This window comes from Globicephala melas, chromosome 13, assembly GCF_963455315.2.
Source record: "Globicephala melas chromosome 13, mGloMel1.2, whole genome shotgun sequence".
NCBI lineage: Eukaryota > Metazoa > Chordata > Mammalia > Artiodactyla > Delphinidae > Globicephala > Globicephala melas.
In genome coordinates, this window is record NC_083326.1 from 54,626,715 (window position 1) to 54,645,429 (window position 18,715).

The 18,715-nt window shown below is 38.2% G+C and overlaps 2 protein-coding genes across 9 annotated transcripts in view; one reads left to right on the forward strand and one right to left on the reverse strand.

Moving 5' to 3' along the window:
- Positions 1-1,428, reverse strand: part of METTL4 (methyltransferase 4, N6-adenosine) — a 144,490-nt gene extending 143,062 nt beyond the window's left edge. For 6 of the 8 annotated variants that reach the window (XM_070047010.1, XM_070047012.1, XM_070047011.1 and 3 more), the window contains exons 1-2: positions 1,352-1,428; positions 225-619 (exon numbers count right to left, since the gene is read on the reverse strand). In XM_070047010.1, coding sequence (XP_069903111.1) covers positions 225-614 — 390 coding nt within the window. In that variant the 5' untranslated portion in view covers positions 615-619; positions 1,352-1,428. The other 2 variants (XM_060310697.1, XM_060310695.1) reach the window with 2 other exon arrangements.
- Positions 1,429-1,518: 90 nt separating this feature from the next.
- NDC80 (NDC80 kinetochore complex component) overlaps positions 1,519-18,715 on the forward strand; it is a 55,261-nt gene continuing 38,064 nt past the window's right edge. The window contains exons 1-6 of the mRNA XM_030836692.2: positions 1,519-1,622; positions 3,157-3,266; positions 4,627-4,704; positions 7,573-7,696; positions 7,801-7,973; positions 8,660-8,762. Of these exons, the coding sequence (XP_030692552.1) occupies positions 3,166-3,266; positions 4,627-4,704; positions 7,573-7,696; positions 7,801-7,973; positions 8,660-8,762 (579 nt within the window). The 5' untranslated portion in view covers positions 1,519-1,622; positions 3,157-3,165. The remainder of the gene's footprint in view (positions 1,623-3,156; positions 3,267-4,626; positions 4,705-7,572; positions 7,697-7,800; positions 7,974-8,659; positions 8,763-18,715) is intronic.

The following is an 18,715-nucleotide window of genomic DNA, read 5'->3' on the forward strand; positions in this document are numbered from 1 at the left end:
ATTCACTTTTGAATCAACTTTGCTTACTTCTGAAATATGCAAATTTGGTCTTCTAAGAATAGTAGAATGTTAGCAAAAAGTTAAAAATCACTCTGGATATGCTAAAGTCTTATGATGCTTTATTGACTATTCTTTATACTTAGTAAATCACAAGATATTTGAGATGCTGGAATAATAAATTTGTGTTCTCTGTAGAAAAATTTAAATTTCTTAAAACTTATTACCTTCCCATTAACAGAAATGGAGATTTCTTTCTTAACATCATTTACTAGATCTTCCTTTTCATTACTTTGTTGGCATTCTTTGTGAATAGCAGAAGTTATATAAGGTTTGGTGACATCAAACAGTTCAGATCGAAAAACATATTTTTGTATGAACATTTCACAATTTCCTCCATCATCATTTTCTGGCTTAGTGGTAGAAGCAATACAGGTAGCAGAGGCTCCAAAAGAGGACATAGAGTCCATGTGAAGAGTATCAAGGTGAACAGAAGAAGTAGGCTCATTTTTACTGCAACAAGGCTCATGATGCTGGTGAAGTTCATAACTTATCTTGTTAATGAAAGAAAGATGATCCAGTAACCATCCTGGCGATAGCTCACGCACCACAGACATTCTTCCTTTAAAACAAACAAACACCTCTGATAATTAGACACTAGAAGTATAAACCCAACTTTCCTAATTAAGTTCTAAACTCAGACAGGAAAGGTGACGTGCCCCAAATTACAACTGGTTGATGGCACAATTGCTACAAGACCCAGGTATCCAGACTTCGGCTCTGAGTTCCCCTCCCACCACCCACCACTCTCCAAGTTTGGGGCTGTGTTTGCCTCTGAGTTCAAACGCAGGTAAGGGGGGATGTCATATTTTAGCAAAGTAACCTACTGTGCTCAGGTCACTTTTCTCTCCTAATTCTCGGCCCCACACTGGATCCTCCAGCTTTCCGCAGGCCACCGCTAGAGCACCTGGAACCCCAGAGAGCACTCATGCCCTGAGCCCGAACCTTGGCGGCGGCCTCAGCAGCGCGACCCTGGGGCCGACTGCGCCCACACTGGGCCGTCACTATCTCCTACCTCGCCGCCTCCCTTGTCAGAAAAGTGCACCCCGCCTTCCCAGACTTGCTTCATGAAACAGCACCCATCTAAACAGTGGTCCTGAAAGACACTCCTTTCAGGGCAAAGGAAAAAACAAATCTCCTTTTCTAACAGTCAACGGGAGCCGCCATGTTGCTGTACGGAAAAAACGTTTCAAGGGCTGCCTGGAGCGCTCTGCTCGCTACTCAGGGACGTAAAGCGCTCGGGTGTTCACAGCTAAATTTAAGGGTCGGACCAGACTTCTCAGAGGACGCTTACAGCTTGCCGGAACACGCCCGAGCGCGCCCGTGAGGCGGCGGCATTTCACCAACACGCAGAGTTCCGGCGACGAGCGGCGCGAGAGGGTTGCGCACGCGCGCGCATATGTCGTGCGCGATGACGTCAGCGACGCCGGAGATTTTAAAATTCGAACGGCGCCGGCGGGTGGAGGAAGGAGGTTGTGTTTTGGCGGCTGACGTTTTGTCTAGCGGGCAATAGCACGGTTTACAGCAGTTCGGTCCCTGCGTCGTATCGGGAAGCTGGAAGAAAGGTGACTAATGACTTTGCGTTAATTTTGTTCCGGCAGCACTGGGCTAGAGGGAGAACGCCAGGGCGCCAAAAAGTTAGATTCACGGGCCCTGAGGAGAGACGTTTTGGTGTTTGCTGTTGTAACCGGTCCCCGGGCCCCATCTGTTCTAGGCGCTAGTTTCCCGGAGTCCAATAAATTTCTTATGGCAGTGATTTTCCAAGGGAGAAGGGGAAGGCCAAGGTGACACCGGTGGGGTGAAGAGGACATGGAGAGAGGAAAAGGGGAAGAATGGATGGGAGGAGGGAGAGGAAGGACGAGATGAAGAACTGTTTGCTATGGTGCGTTTGAGATACTAGTGTAACATCCTGGTGGCCGTGTAAGGAGTACATCTGAAAGTCTTAACCTCAGGTTTTAAGAGTACATTTTAAGTGGAGATTGGGAGTGGACAGATAGGTGAGAGTGGAAAAGTTTAATAGCTCAGAAGTGTATACTGAAGAAGAAATAGCCAAACAAAGAAGTAAAGAGTGTAATCAGTTTAAAAGACAAAGGAGAGCCCCAAGAAGTAAAAGGATAACCACAGATGTCCACTTTCTTGGAAACCAGGGCAGGACCTGGAAGGGCTAGGTGTATAGTGTCTAATGCCTCAGAGTTAAGATAGGATCAAAAGATTTGTCAGTCATGAGTATCTCAGGAGGCAACCGTTTCAGTAGATGGGAAGGGAATGAGATGTGAATGTGGTCTGAGAAAATGGAAGCAGTCTGTAGACCAGATAATTTATCCTTGATGAGAGGGAGATTGAAGCACGAGGGGCAGTAATTGAATAATGTAAATGGGAAACAGTAGGTTAAGGACAGAGCAGGGGAGATGGACATTAGGAAAAGAAAACTGAATAGCTCTGCTCCAAGACCAAAGAAAATGAAACATCAGAGGTAGTTCTTGTCAGTAGCCTCTGACTTCCCATTGAAATAGGCACAGCCAACAGTGGTGATGTGGTCTGAGTTAGGATTTAGGAGTTTAACTACCATAAATACCCTGTGAAGGTAGGAATCATACCTTATTCACCTTTGTATTGTTTGCATTACTTTCACACTCCCTTGTACATGGTAGGCAGTTAGTAAGTGTTTATGGGTGTTGAATTTTTTTTTTGCGGTACACGGGCCTCTCACTGCCGTGGCCTCTCCCAACGCGGAGCACAGGCTCCGGACGCGCAGGCCCAGCGGCCATGACTCACAGGCCCAGCCGCTCCACGGCACGCGGGATCCTCCCGGACAGGGGCACGAACCCGTGTCCCCTGCATCGGCAGGCGGACTCCCAACCACTGAGCCACCAGGGAAGCCCTGTGTTGGATATTTTTAAATGGAGTTAAATAGATAGATGTTCCCTGCAAATTAGGACTTCACCTTACATGAACAAGCAAAGATGGCCCGGGAAAGATTATCTTGAAAAAACAGTGAAACTTGGCTGCCTTTCTGTTTGAGGGTAAAGATAATAGTTGTTGCTTAATGTACCATCTGTGTCTGGAAAGACTTGTTCATTACCAAATTCGTGAATGCAGGTCATAAACATGAAACGCAGTTCATTTTCTACCGGTGGTGCTGGCCGCCTCTCTATGCAGGAATTAAGATCCCAGGACTTAAATAAACCAGGCCTCCATACCCCTCAAACGTGAGTACCTATGCCTTATTGTCTTTGGCAAAGAAATCTGTAAAGGAGGTTAATACAAAGATGTAGTATGAGTCATATTGTGATGAATCTTATCTGTTCTCAGTGGTACCTAATTTGAAGTCAGTGAAGGCTAAAAAATGGGCATGTTACTAGGTGTTGTGTTTTATCTCATTTGATAGTTAAATCTCCAAAGCCATGTCTTTTGCTAGGCAATCCCTGAGGGACTGCTAATTCCTTTTCAGCACTCTTCCACTCATTTATTTTCCTCCTTTACTGTAGAGCTGCTTGTTTGAGCAGGTTCTCTGCTGTAACTTCTATTTACTGAGGTGTATCCAACTAGCACAGTTCTCAATGAAAGGTATTATTTGCCCTGACAATTAGCTGCAGTTTAGTAGCAGCCTACAGAACACCACTTCTCCAAACTATTTCCTCAGGATTCACTGGAAAAAAAAGGTGCCCCAAAGAACTTGCTGTCACTGTAGTCAATATCCTGTAATAATCTGTAATTGGAAAGAATCTGAAAAAGTATGTGTGTGTGTGTGTGTGTATCTCAATCACTTTGCTATACACCTGAAACATTGTAAATCAACTGGACTTCAATTTTTTTAATAAAAAATAAAATGAGGGGGAAAAAAGAACTTAAAATCATAAACTAATTTTTCCCTATGAATGAATTTCTTACAATTAAGAGAAGGCTATTTGTAACCATGTTGAGTGCTATCATTCCTTCTGTATTACCAAGGTACAGGTTACTTGCTAACTGTTCTTGTTACTTGGGTTTACATAGTATGAGCCTCTGCTACTTATAGAAATTGGAAATATTTATACATTTTTTCTTCTGAAATCAGAGAAATGTTTTGTACTGTTGCATATTACTACTCCAAAAGATTTGTGCCTTGAATTGCATTCAAAGCTAAAAGGTTGCCTTTGTCAATGTTTCTGGTCTGTAATTGACGTAATGTATGTTCTTAAGTGTAGCTGCAGTCTAATAAAGAGTGAGCCTCAAAAGAAAAAATTTTAAATGTGGCTATCATTCTCTGATTGAAAATATCTGTTTTTAAGTTATTTCTTTTCCTTTGACGTTGTTATCCATAAATGTACATATTTTAGGATAATTAAAATTACAATGTAGATATGGGGTTTTTTCCTTTTTTCTTAACATTTTAGTGTTAAAACTCATACTATGTTGTAAGCCTATCCTATTTTTGATAGCTATGATTGCTGCTAAAAATTTTCATGATTTTGAATTATTCTTATAAGTAATGAGGAAGAGGGGTTGGTTCCAATGTATTTACAAAAGTTTCTTGAACTAATATTTTTCCACTTATTTAAAGAGTTTGTTTTTCTCCTTTTCTTAAAGCAAAGAGAAATCAACCTTTGGAAAATTGAGTATTAACAAACCCACATCTGACAGAAAAGCCTCTGTATTTGGTAAAAGGTAATGATTTTTTTTATTACTTCTAATGGAAGGGATTCTTATAGCCATGCATTGAGCTAGATGCTGTCAAAGTACAAAAAATTAGATGGCATGGTCCCTTTCAAGAGAGAGTTATAATCTAGTTTTCCTCTGTTTTAAATGGTTAAAATGGTTATATTTGCTTTAGGTTATGCTGAGATATAGCAGCACATTTAGACCACTATTTCATTGTTACAAGTGAATACTTGATTGAAAATTCTACACATAGCTTTCACATACTATGGAATCATAGCATTTTAAAATTAGGAACCATCATCTAGTCCAACATCTTAGCCAAAGACTTTTTTTTACTAAATTATTAAGGACTCCAAAGAGCTTTTATCTTGTGGGCTGTATCTGTTGATATTAACTATATTAGAAAATAAAACTGAGAAAAAAAAATTAGTACGTATCAATTCAGTTTAAAATAAAAATAGCCCAGAACTGCGCTTGTGATCCAGTGATAAAGAATCCGCCTTCCAATGCAGGGGACACGGGTTCTATCCCTGGTCGGGGAACTAATATCCCACATGCGGCGGGGCATCTAAGCCCACGCACCACAACCACTGAGCTCGCACACCTCCACTAGAGAAGAGAAAACCCGCATGCCAAAACTAGAGAGAAGCTTGCATGCTGCAGTGAAGAGCCCGCACGTTGCAACAAAAGATGCCACATGCTTCAACAAAGATCCTGCATGCTGCAACTAAGACCCGAAGCAGCCAAATAAATTAATTAATTAAATAAGTAAATATTAAAAAAATAAAGTAAAATAAAATAACAGTAACCCATTACATGTTAATATAAATAACATGCTTTAATTTTTAAAAAATAAAACTATTTCCGTAAGAAGAGTGACATTTATATTTTTGCAAATCTCTTTAATGTCTGGCTTAATAGAAGGTAGCTGAATTCTCATATCTGCTTCGGAATTCAGTCTGTTATAATATCTGACATCATGTAGCCAACCTCTGGAAAACTGCACTGTACACTCAACGAAAAAATAAGCATGAAAGGTGTGAAAAAAATCTTAATTTTATTGGGAAAATAGTTTTGACTTCTCGATCCCCTAGGGCACACTTTGAGAACCACTGTCTAGAGTAGATCAGTAGTTGCCTAGGCTGGGGGTAGGGTAAGGATTGACTGGTAAGGGGGATAAGATTTGAGATGATGGAAATGTTTAATATCTTGATCGTGGTAGAGATTACACAGGTGTAAATATTGTCAAACCTCATCAAATTGTATGCTTTAAACAGGTGCATGTTATTCTAAGCAATTATACCTCAATAAAGTTAATTTTTTAAAGAAATTTCCAACTCCAAAATAGAGAAACTGTTCATCTCACCAAAAATAAAATATAACTTTGTTTTAAAACAAATGTTTATTTAATTATATTTTGAAAATATTTAGAGATAACATATTTGTTACCTTATGAAAAGTCTTTGTCATGAACCCAAGTTAAACTGTTTCTGGTGTTTATTCTAGTTGATAAAAAATCTTAAGGCATTTTTGTAATGTAACTGTCATCTCAGAGCTGAATGTCAGAGATACTGATGCTAATGATTATAAATTCTAACTTTTGCTGAGCATTTTTGTAAGCCAGAAAAGTGCTATTTTATATCTCTTTTAATCAATCCTCAGAACTGCCCTATGTGTAGATACTGTTATTGCCTTCATTTTAGACATTAGGAAATTAAAGCACAGAGGTTAAATAGTTTACCCAAGGTCATACAACTAGTAACAGAGACAGAATTTTTAACCAGACTCTGCTTCTAGACCCTATTCTCTTAAACTATAAGTTGAATGATACAGTATTTCGATTGGTTGGGAAATTCTTTTATAATTTGAAAAGCTATCTATTAGTACAGTTTTGTGTAGAATAAGAGCTGAGTCTATACATGTATTCTTTCCTAGTAAAAAAAAATTAAAGATTAAGTAATAGCAGTATGTAGAAAAGTGGATCTCAAATAGCAAATTCTCAGGGGAAGAATTAGCTAATTAGCTAGTTAATCAGAGCAGTGACATCAGAGAGCCCAAGGTAAAGAACTTTTAGATCCTGGTCAGGAGAGAACTTGAAAGCAGCAAGCAAACATGCAGGGAGAAATTGTTTTGATGAACAGAGTTCAGACATTACAGCAGTGTTCATTGTAACTCAGTTTTGTGGCATCTGTCCAAAAAGGAAAAGTATTGTCCCAAGGATATTTAATAAACTACAATGGTTAGGTAAGTTGGGCCACAAAGAGAAGCAAAAGAAACCATTATAAAGATTTAAACAAATGATGTTTTATTTTGAGAGGAGGGGCTTAAGATGGAGCATATATGCTATAGCTATCAATGACTAAAAAGTAGCAACATATATTTATGGTAAATAACAATCAGATACATAATATTGCACGACACAATAACGTTTATGAAAAAAAGCACAATCTTTCAACATCTCAAATTTTCCTGCAATAAATAATGGTAAATAAAGGGGTTGGAAATGAAGGAGCAATCATGGAGGGGCAAGTAGGTTGTTGAAAGAATCTGGGTTATTGGAGAACAGTTGGTGCAGAACAGTTGGTGCAGAAGACCTAGTGGACTCAAAATGCACAGTTTTAGAGGATGATGTATGTGTTAGTAATGCAGAGCACCAAAGTGTACTTTTCTTCCCACCTCATTTTATAGTTTAATCTTCATTATTTGCTCTTTTTTTCTCTGCTTTGAGTAAGAGAAATCTTAGTTAAATAAAAACCAAAGAATTGAACTTTAATGTTTGGTGCTGATGTTAAAATATAAAATTGCCTTGAAATAATTTAGGCTTGACCACAGAAGGAAATAATTTTGACTGACTTTTTAAAAATATGTTTACAGAACTAGTGGACATGGATCCCGGAATAGTCAATTTGGTATATTTTCCACTTCTGAAAAAATCAAGGACCCAAGACCACTTAATGACAAAGCATTCATTCAGCAATGTATTCGACAGCTCTGTGAGGTATTTTATAATCTTAACCATTCGAAATTGTGAGTGTTTTCTTAAGTATTCTTCAATAATTTTCCTATTGTAAAATGTTTGATGTTTCATAAAAATTATTATAGTTTCTTTCAGAAAACGGTTATGCATATAGCGTATCCATGAAATCTCTACAAGCTCCTTCTGTTAAAGACTTCCTAAAGATCTTCACTTTTCTTTATGGCTTCCTGTGCCCTTCGTATGAACTTCCTGACACAAAGTTTGAAGAAGAGGTTCCAAGAATCTTTAAAGATCTTGGGTTTGTATGTTATATTTCTCATTAGCCTAGAGAGATTGTTGGAACACAGAAAAGAATGAAACTCAATAAGTGTGTAAAGATTTTGAGTTAGAGAAATAATATATTTTAAGATGGTCACTATGGGCGACATATGCAAGATAAATTGAAAAGGCAAAAAAAACTTTTTGGAGATTATTACTGAACTACAGATTATAGATCATAAAGCCCTCAACTACTGATGTGACGAGGAATAGATAGAATAGGCTAGCTACTGCAGATTTTATAGAAACAGAAAAGATAGGATTGAAGGCCTGGTGAAAATGGAGTAAGAAAGTCCAGAAAAGCCTATGTAGAATAAACACAGGGGGAGAAGTGGATTTGAGGAGGAGAAATACATACATGTGGTTTATTTGGGGTACATTGGATTTGAGGGAACAGTCTTTCAGGAGAGAAGTCCAGCATGTTGGTTGTAAATCAAATTCTGCTTAGGGAATATATGTACAAAGTAATCTGCAGAGAAATAAAACAAAATACACAAAACCATTTGAGGGTAAGAAGACGAAGGAGAGAATCTCAACAAGTATCTTCTAAACAAGTCGAGACTGATGGTATATATGGGGAATTTTTTTTAATGTAACTTCTTGCTTAATTTAGCCATTATTTTTACAAAATTAACATACTGGCTTATGTTTTCTGATTTTTCATAGGTATCCGTTTGCATTATCGAAAAGCTCCATGTATACAGTGGGGGCCCCTCATACATGGCCTCACATTGTGGCAGCCTTGGTTTGGCTAATAGACTGCATCAAGGTATTTGATTTCTCATTTTAATGATATATATAGGAAAGATTTTTTTTTTACCTCAGGGTATTTCTATTTCTCTCCCAATCTTGCTTTTACCAATTATCTCAAAATCTGCATCAGTTTTCAATTTTCAAAGCAGTTTTTATTTTAAGTTCTTCAAAATGTTAATATATGATTCCAGAAGTGAGGAAAGGAAATATCACAATGGCAAGGAGATCATTTGTTTTCATGAGGTTTTACAGCTCAAAAACAAACAAACAGAAAAAAAAAAAACACAGCAAAATAAGTCAGTAGGAATTTCCCCCATAACATGAATTTGATTTTCTTCCCCTTTTTATTTAAAGTCCATATTCATTGCAACAGTTCTGGAAAATACAGAAACGCGTACACAGAAATTGGTATACTCATAATCCCACAACTCAGAGGCAACAACTTAAAACATTTCTTAGGATATTGTTTTAAAGGTGCATTTTTGCTATGCAAATTATGTGTATATTTTCAAATTTTGATACATATTGACAAATTTCCCTCCAGAAAAATTGCACCAGTTAAAAGGTCCTCAACAATGTCTGAGAATACCCATTTTCCCACATGATAGGCATTATTGTTTTAAAATTTTTACCCATTTGGGAGGTGGAAATGTAGTTTGTTTTAATATATTATTAAAGTGATTATGTTTTTGAATGATTTATCATTATCATTGCTGTTTCTTATAACTTGCTTATATGTGCTTTTTTGGCCTATTTTATATTTATTTCTTTCTAGTATTACTATAAGCCTTTATATATTGAACTCCTTACATATTAAGCTTATCGATGTTTTTAATAATTGACAACATGACAAGCAAAAGATAATATTTTTGTATTTGCAATTTTTGTTTTTAAACTTGAATATTCACACATTATAACTGCATATTCATGTCTTTTGACTTTTTTATCTTATTTGCAAGATCACCATTTTGTATGTCAAAAAGAGTTGAATTGGGTAAATAAGCTCTTATGTATATGGTGCAGATGTTTTTCCCTCATTATCCTTTTGATTTATGTGCTGTATTTTAATTGGTTGCAAATGTAAATATGTACATTGTTACCTAGTCTAATGCAGTCTCTTCCTTCTACAGCTTCTGAGTTTCCTGCCCTACTTAGTGCTGGAATCCTTAGAACTAATACTGTCCCCTGACATTCTCTTGGCCGTCAGCAAGCCCATAACTAAATGTAGGCAGGCACTGGGGATGGCTTTTGACCCAGGAGATATACTGGTACATTCAGCACCACCAATTTTCAAGAGAGAAGTAGAAATCCACTACCATAGTCCATTAACAGAACTTAAGTTTTATTGAACTTTATGTATAACTTTTATGCGTTCAGTTTGCCTCTCCTCAGTGATACACATGGACATTGGGTAACCACCTCTCTGCTCTTCCCTCCAAATACCGCTACTGTCATTAGAACACCTTACCCTTGTTTGCCTAAGCAGCTTAGGTCATTGTTATGTTTTAGGGAGATAGCATTTCCACAGTGATACAGGAGCTTCTGTATGGAGTACCTGCTTTGGCTTCTATTGGGGAGGGACCTCTTGAGATGCCTCCAAGTCCATTACATAGACTTGGAGGCATAGATTGAAATCCTCTCCTTCCTATCTTAATTTGCTTGAGGTAGTGCAACTGAACACTATAACAATGTAAGAATCAATGAGAGAGCATTCATAGGTCTCTTATGCTTTCTTTCCCACTTAACAGAATCCTAGGTAATTAGCCACACTTAGGATGGTCTCCTTTACTCCCATGTTTTTTAAAAAGTGCTTTCGCTTTTTTCCATAGTATTTTTATGGCTTCTTTGTATTGTGTTTAAATCTTAAACCATCTGCAATTTATTTTAACATTAAAGAAAAGACAATTTTATTTTTTAAATGGCTCATTCATATATCTCAATACCTTTTATTGGATAACCCATCTTTTCCCCTTGGTTTTTTTTTTCTTTAATTTTGTTGAGATATAATTGACATACAGAACTGTAAATTTAAGGTGTACAGTGTAATGACTTCACTTACATTGCCAAATGATTACCACAGTAACTTTAGTTAAAATCCGTATCTCATATAGATGCCAAAAAGAAAAAGGAAGAAAAATGGTTTTTTTCCACATGATGAGATCTTTTATGATCTACTCTCTTAGCAACTTTCAAATATACCAAACAGTAGTGTTTGGTGTATACACATGTTGTATATTACATTCCCAGGACTTATTTATCTTATAGCTATAAGTTTGTACCTTTTGACCTCTATCCAGTTCTCCTACTCCCTAACCCCCTGCCTCTGGTAACCACAAATATGATCCCTTTTAGTTGGCTTGTTTTTTCAAAATTCCACCTGTTAGTGAGATGATGTAATATATATCTTTCTCTGTCTGACTTATTTCATTTAGAGTACTGCCCTCAAGGTCCATCCATGTTGTCACAAATGGCAGGATTTCCTTCTTTTTATGGCTGAATAGTATTCCGTTGTGTGTACATATGTGTATGTGTGTATATATATACACATATACCACATTTTCTTTATCCATTTATCTGTCAGTAGATGCTTAGGCTGTTTCCATGTTGTAAATAATGCTGCAGTGAACATATGTGTACAGGAATCTCTTCAGCATAGTGATTTTGTTTCCTTCAGATACATACTTAGAGTGGAATTGTTGCACCGTGTGGTAGTTCTAGTTTTAATTTCTTTAGGAACCTCCATGGAAACCAGTGTTTTCTGTGGTGGTCGTACAAATGTACAACAGTGCACAAGGGGTCCCTTTTCTCCACATTCTTACCAGCATTTATTTTTTGTCTTTTCCATGTAAGCCATACTCAAAGGCATGAGGTTTTCACTGTGGTTTTGATTTGCATTTCCCTAATAATTCATGATGTTGAGTACCTGTTGTCCATTTGAATATCTTAGTAAAAATGTATACTCAGGTCCTTTGCCCATTTTTTTAATTTCATTATTTTTCAGCTATTGTTATATTACTTCTTTATGGATATTGGATACTGACACCTTATCAGATAAATGCTTTGCAAATATTTTTTCCCATTCCGTAGGTTACCCTTTCATGTTGTTGATCATTTTTTTGCTCTCCAGAAGCCTTTTAGTTTGATATAGTCCCATGTGTTTATTTTTGCTTTTGTTGCCTTTGCTTTTGGTCTCAAATCCCAAAAAATCATTGCCAAGACCACTGTCAGGGAGCTTACTGCCTATGTTTTCTTCTAGGACTTTGTTTTGTTTTGTTTTTAATGTCTTGATTGGAATATAATTGCTTTACAATGGTGTGTTAGTTTCTGCTGTATAACAAAGTGAATTAGCTATATGTATACATATATCCCCATATCCCCTCCCTCTTGCATCTCCCTCCACCTTCCCTATCCCACCCCTCTAGGTGGTATCAGAGCACCAACCTGATCTTCCTGTGCTATGCAGCTGCTTCCCACTAGCTATCTACTTTACATTTGGTAATGTATATATGTCATGCTACTCTCTCACTTCGTCTCAGTGTACCCTTCCCCCCTCCCCGTGTCCTCAAGTCCATTCCCTACATCTGCATCTTCATTACTGTCCTGCCCCTAGGTTCATCAGAACCTTTTTTTTTTTTTTTAGATTCCATATATATGTGTTAGCATACGGTATTTCTCTTTCTGACTTACGTCACTCTGTATGACAGACTCTAAGTCCTTCCACCTCACTACAAATAGTTCAATTTCATTTCTTTTTATGGCTGAGTAACATTTCATTGTATATATGTGCCACATCTTCTTTAAACATTGATCTGTTGATGGACACTTAGGTTGCTTTCATGTCCTGGCTGTTGCAAATACTGCTGCAAGGAACATTGTGGTACAAGTCTGTTTTTAAATTATCGTTTTCTCAGGGTATATGCCCAGTAGTGGGATTGCTGGGTCATACGGTAGTTCTATTTTTAGTTTTTTAAGGAACCTCCATACTGTTCTCCATAGTGGCTGTATCAATTTATGTTCCCACCAACAGTGCAAGAGGGTTTTCTCCACACCCTCTCGAGCATTTATTGTTTGTAGATTTTTCATGATGGCCATTCTGGCCGGTGTGAGGTGATACCTCATTGTAGTTTTGATTTACATTTCTCTCATGATTAGTGATATTCAGCATCCTTTCATGTGTTTGTTGGCAATCTGTATATCTTCTTTGGAGAAATGTCTGTTTACCTCTTCTGCCCATTTTTCGATTGGGTTGTTTGTTTTTCGATATTGAGCTGCGTGAGCTGCTTGTATATTTTGGAGAATGATACTTTGTCAGTTGCTTCGTTTGCAAATATTTTCTCCCATTATGAGGGTTGTCTTTTCATCTTGTATATGGTTTCCTTTGCTGTGCAAAAGCTTTTAAGTTTCATTAGGTCCCATTTGTTTATTTTTATTTCCATTTCTCTAGGAGGTGGGTCAAAAAGGATCTTGCTATGATTTATGTCATAGAGTGTCCTGCCTATGTTTTCCTCTAAGAGTTTTATAGTGTCTGGCTTTACATTTAGGTCTTTAATCAATTTTGAGTTTATTTTATTTATTTATTTTTTTGCGGTACGCGGGCCTCTTACCGCCATGGCCTCTCCCGTTGCGGAGCACAGGCTCCGGACGCGCAGGCTCAGTGGCCATGGCTCACGGGCCCAGCCGCTCCGCAGCATGTGGGATCCTCCCGGACTGGGGCACGAACCCGTGTCCCCTGCATCGGCAAGCGGACTCTCAACCACTGCGCCACCAGGGAAGCCCTTGAGTTTATTTTTGTGTATAGTGTTAGGAAGTGTTCTAAATTCATTCTTTTACATGTAGCTGTCCAGTTTTCCCAGCACCACTTACTGAAGAGGCTGTCTTTTCTCCATTGTATATTCTTGCCTCCTTTATCAAAGACAAGGTGACCCTCTGTGCGTGGGTTTATGTCTAGGCTTTCTATCCTATTCCATTGACCTAGATTTCTGTTTTTGTACCAGTACCATACTGTCTTCATTACTGTAGCTTTGTAGTATAGTCTGAAGTCAGGGAGCCTGATGCCTCCAGCTCCGTTTTTCTTTCTCAAGATTGCTTTGGCTATTCGAGGTCTTTCATGTTTCCATACAAATTGTGAAATTTTTTGTTCTAGTCCTGTAAAAAATGCCATTGGTAGTTTGATAGGGATTGCGTTGAATCTGTAGATTGCTTTGGGTAGTATAGACTTACACAATGTTGATTTTTCCAATCCAAGTACATGCTATATCTCTCCATCTGTTTGTATCATCTTTAATTTCTTTCATCAGTGTCCTATAGTTTTCTACATACAGATCTTTTGTCTCCTTAGGTAGGTTTATTCCTAGGTTTCAATGGTAAATCGGAGTGTTTCCTTAATTTCTCTTTCAGATTTTTCATCATTAGTGTATAGGAATGCAAGAGATTTCTGTGCATTAATTTTGTATCCTACTACTTTACCAAATTCATTGATTAGCTCTAGTAGTTTTCTGTCAGCATCTTTAAGATTCTCTATGTATAGTATCAAGTCATCTGTAAACAGTGACATTTTTACTTCTTCTTTTCCAATTTGGATTCCTTTTGTTTCTTTTTCTTCTCTGATTGCCATGACGAAAACTTCCCAAACTGTGTTGAATGATAGTGTTGAGAGTGGGCAACCTTGTATTGTTCCTGATCTTAGAGGAAGTGGTTTCAGTTTTTCACCACTGAGAACCATGTTGGCTGTGGGTTTCTCATATATGGCCTTTATTATGTTGAGGTAGGTTTCCTCTCTGCCTACTTTCTGGAGGGTTTTTATCTTAAATCGGTGTTGAATTTTGTCAAAAGCATTTTCTGCATCTATTCAGGTGATCATATGGTTTTTATCTTTCAATTCGTTGATATGGTTTAACACATTGACTCATTTGCATATATTGAAGAGTATTCGCATGCCTGGGATAAACCACACTTGATCATGTTGTATGATCCTTTTAATGTGCTGTTGGATTCTGTTTGCTAGTATTTTGTTGAGGATTTTTGCATCTATGTTCATCAGTGATATTGGCCTGTAGTTTTCTTTCTTTGTGACATCCTTGTCTGGTTTTGGTATCAAGGTGATGGTGGCCTCATAGGAGTTTGGGAGTGTTCCTCTCTCTGCTATATTTTGGAAGAGTTTGAGAAGGATAGGTGTTAGCTCTCCTCTAAAAGTTTGACAGAATTCACCTGTGAAGCCATCTGGTCCTGGGCTTTTTGCTTCTTGGAAGATTTCTAATGACAGTTTCAATTTCAGTGCTTGTGATTGGTCTGTTGATATTTTCTATTTTTTCCTGATTCAGTCTCGGAAGGTTGTGCTTTTCTAAGAATTTGTGCATTTCTTGCAGGTTGTCCATTTTATTGGTACACAGTTGCTTATAGTAATCTCTCACGATCCTTTGTATTTCTGCAGTGTCAGTTGTTACTTCTCCTTTTTCATTTCTGATTCTGTTGATTTGAGTCTTCTCCCTTTTTTTCTTGATGACTCTGGCTAATGATTTATCAATTTTCTTTATCTTCTAAAAGAACCAGCTTTTAGTTTTATTGATCTTTGCTATTGTTTCATTCATTTCTTTTTCATTTATTTCTGATCTGATCTTTATTATTTCTTTCCTTCTGCTAACTTTGGGGTTTTTTTGTACTTCTTTCTCTAATTGCTTTAGGTGTAAGTTTAGGTTGTTTATTTCAGATGTTTCTTGTTCCTTGAGGTAGGATTGTATTGCTATAAACTTCCCTCTTAGATCTGCTTTTGTTGCATCCCATAAGTTTGGGGTCGTCATGTTTTCATTGTCACTTGTTTCTAGGTATTTTTTGATTTCCTCTTTGATTTCTTCAGTGATCTCTTGGTTATTTAGTAGGGTATTGTTTAGCCTCCATGTGTTTTTATTTTTTACAGTTTTTTTCCTATAATTGATATCTAGTCTCATAGTATTGTGTTCGGAAAAGATACTTGATACGATTTCATTTTTCTTTTAATTTACCAAAGCTTGATTTGTGACCCAAGATATGATCTATTCTGGAGAATGTTCCATGAGTACTTGAGAAGAAAGTGTATTCTGTTGTTTTTGATAGAATGTCCTATAAATATCTATTAAGTCCATCTTGTCTAATCTGTCATTTAAAGCTTGTGTTTCTTTATTTATTTTCATTTTGGATGATCTGTCCATTGGTGAAAGTGGGGTGTTAAAATCCCCTACTATGATTGTGTTACTGTCGATTTCCCCTTTTATGGCTGTTAGCATTTGCCTTATGTATTGAGGTGCTCCTATGTTGGGTACATAAGTATTTACAATTTATATATCTTCTTGGATTGATCCCTTTATCATTATGCAGTGTCCTTCCTTGTCTCTTGTAACAGTCTTTATTTTAAGGTCTATTTTATCTGATATGAGAATTGCTACTCCAGCTTTCTTTTGATTTCCATTTGCATAGAATATCTTTTTGCATCCCCTCACTTTCAGTCTGTAAGTGTCCCCAGGTCTGAAGTGGGTCTCTTGTAGACAGCATATATACAGCCAGTCTGTGTATTCTGATTGGAGCATTTAATCCATTTACATTTAAGGTAATTATTGATATGTATGTTTCTATTAACATTTTCTTTATTGTTTTGGGTTTGTTTTTGTAGGTATTTTTTTTCTCTTGTGTTTCCTGCCTATAAAAGTTCCTTTAGCATTTGTTGTAAAGCTGGTTTGGTGGTGCTGAATTCTATTAACTTTTGCTTGTCTGTAAACGTTTTAATTTCTCCATTCAAATCTGAATGAGGGGCTTCCCTGGTAGCGCAGTGGTTAAGAATCTGCCTGCCAATGCAAGGGGCATGGGTTCAAGCCCTGGTCTGGGAAGATCCCACATGCCATGGAGCAACTAAGCCCGTGCGCCACAACTGAGCCTGAGCTCTAGAGCCTTCATGCCACAGCTACTGAAGCCCACGTGCCTAGAGCCCGTGCTCCGCAACAAGAGAAACCACCACAATGAGAAGCCCGCACACAGCAAAGAAGACCCAACGCAGACATTAATTAATTTAAATAAATAAAAAGGGGGCTTCCCTGGTGGCGCAGTGGTTGAGAGTCTGCCTGCTGATGCAGGGGACACAGGTTCGTGCCCCAGTCCGGGAGGATGCCACATGCCGCGGAGTGGCTGGGCCCGTGAGCCATGGCCACTGGGCCTGTGCGTCCAGAGCCTGTGCTCCACAACGGGAGAGGCCACAACAGTGAGAGGCCCACGTACCACAAAAAAAATAATAATAATAAAAAATAAAAATAAAAAGGGAAATCTCTTTTATAAAAAAAATTAAAAATCTGAATGAGATTCTTGTTGGGTTTAGTAATCTTGGTTGTAGGTTTTTCCTTTTCATTGCTTTAAATGTGTCCTGCCACTCCCTTCTGGCTTGCAGAGTTTCTGCTGAAAGATCAGCTGTTAACTTTATGGGGATTCCCTCGTATGTTATTTGTTGCTTTTCCCTTGCTGCTTTTAATATTTTTTTCTTTGTATTTAATTTTTGATACTTTGGTTAGTACGTGTCTTGGCTTGTTTCTCCTTAGATTTATACTGTATGGAACTCTCTGTGCTTCCTGGACTTGATTGACTATTTCCTTTCCCGTATTAGGGAAGTTTTCAACTATAATGTCTTCAGATATTTTCACAGTCCCTGTCTTTTTTCTCTTTTTCTTCTGGGACCCCTATAATTCGAATGTTGGTGCATTTAATGTTGTCCCGGAGGTCTGTGAGACTGTCCTCAATTCTTTTCATTCTTTTTTCTTTATTCTGCTCTGCGGTAGTTATTTCCACTATTTTATCTTCCAGGTCGCTTATCCATTCTTCTGCCTTAGTTATTCTGCTTTTGATTCCTTCTAGAGAATTTTTAATTTTATTTATTGTGTTGTTCATCATTGTTTGTTTGCTCTTTAGTTCTTCTAGGCCTTTGTTAAACGTTTCTTGTATTTTCTCCATTCTATCTCCAGGAGTTTGGATATCTTTACTATCATTACTCTGAATTCTTTTTCAGGTAGGCTGCCTATTTCCTCTTCATTTGTTTAGTCTGATGGATTTTTACCTTGCTCCTTCACATGCTGTGTATTTCTCTGTTTTCTTATTGTGCTTAACTTACCGTATTTGGGGTCTCCTTTTCGCAGGCTGCAGGTTTGTAATTCCCGTTGTTTTTGGTGTCTGCCTCCAGTGGGTAACGTTGGTTCAGTGAGTTGTGTAGGCTTCCTGGTGGAGGGGCCTGGTGCCTCTGTTCTGGTGAATGAGGCTGGACATTGTCTTTCTGGAGGGCAGGACCGCGTCCGGTGGTGTGCTTTGGGGTGTCTGTGACCTTATTATGATTTTAGGCAGCCTCTCTTCTAATGGGTGGGGTTGTATTCCTGTCTTGCTAGTTATTTCTTATGGGGTGCCCAGCTTGCTGCTGGGTGGAGCTGGGTTTTAGCATTGAGACGGATATCTCTGGGAGAGCTATCGCCGATTGATATTACTTGGGGCCGGGAGGTCTCTGGTGGTCCAGTGTCCTGAACTCGGCTCTTCCACCTCAGGGGTTCAGGCCTGACACCAGGCTGGAGCACCAAGACCCTCTCAGCCACACGACCATGTACGTAGGGATTTTCTTGCCTTTTGGGAAGTATGAGGTCTTCTGCCAGCATTCAGTAGGTGTTCTGTAGGACTTGTGCCACATGTAGATGTATTTTTTTCTTCTTATATATTTATTTATTTTATTTATTTTTATTTTTGTCTGTGTAGGGTCTTCGTTGCTGTGCGGGCTTTCTCTAGTTTCAGCGAGCAAGGACTACTCTTTGTTGTGGTGTGCAGGCTTCTCATCACAGTGCCTTCTCTTGTTGCAGAGCATGGGCTCTAGGTGCATGGGCTTCAGTAGTTGTGGCTCATGGGCTCAGTAGTTGTGGCCTGTGGGCTCTAGAGCGCAGGCTCAGTGGTTGTTGTGCACGGGCTTCATTGCTCTGCGGC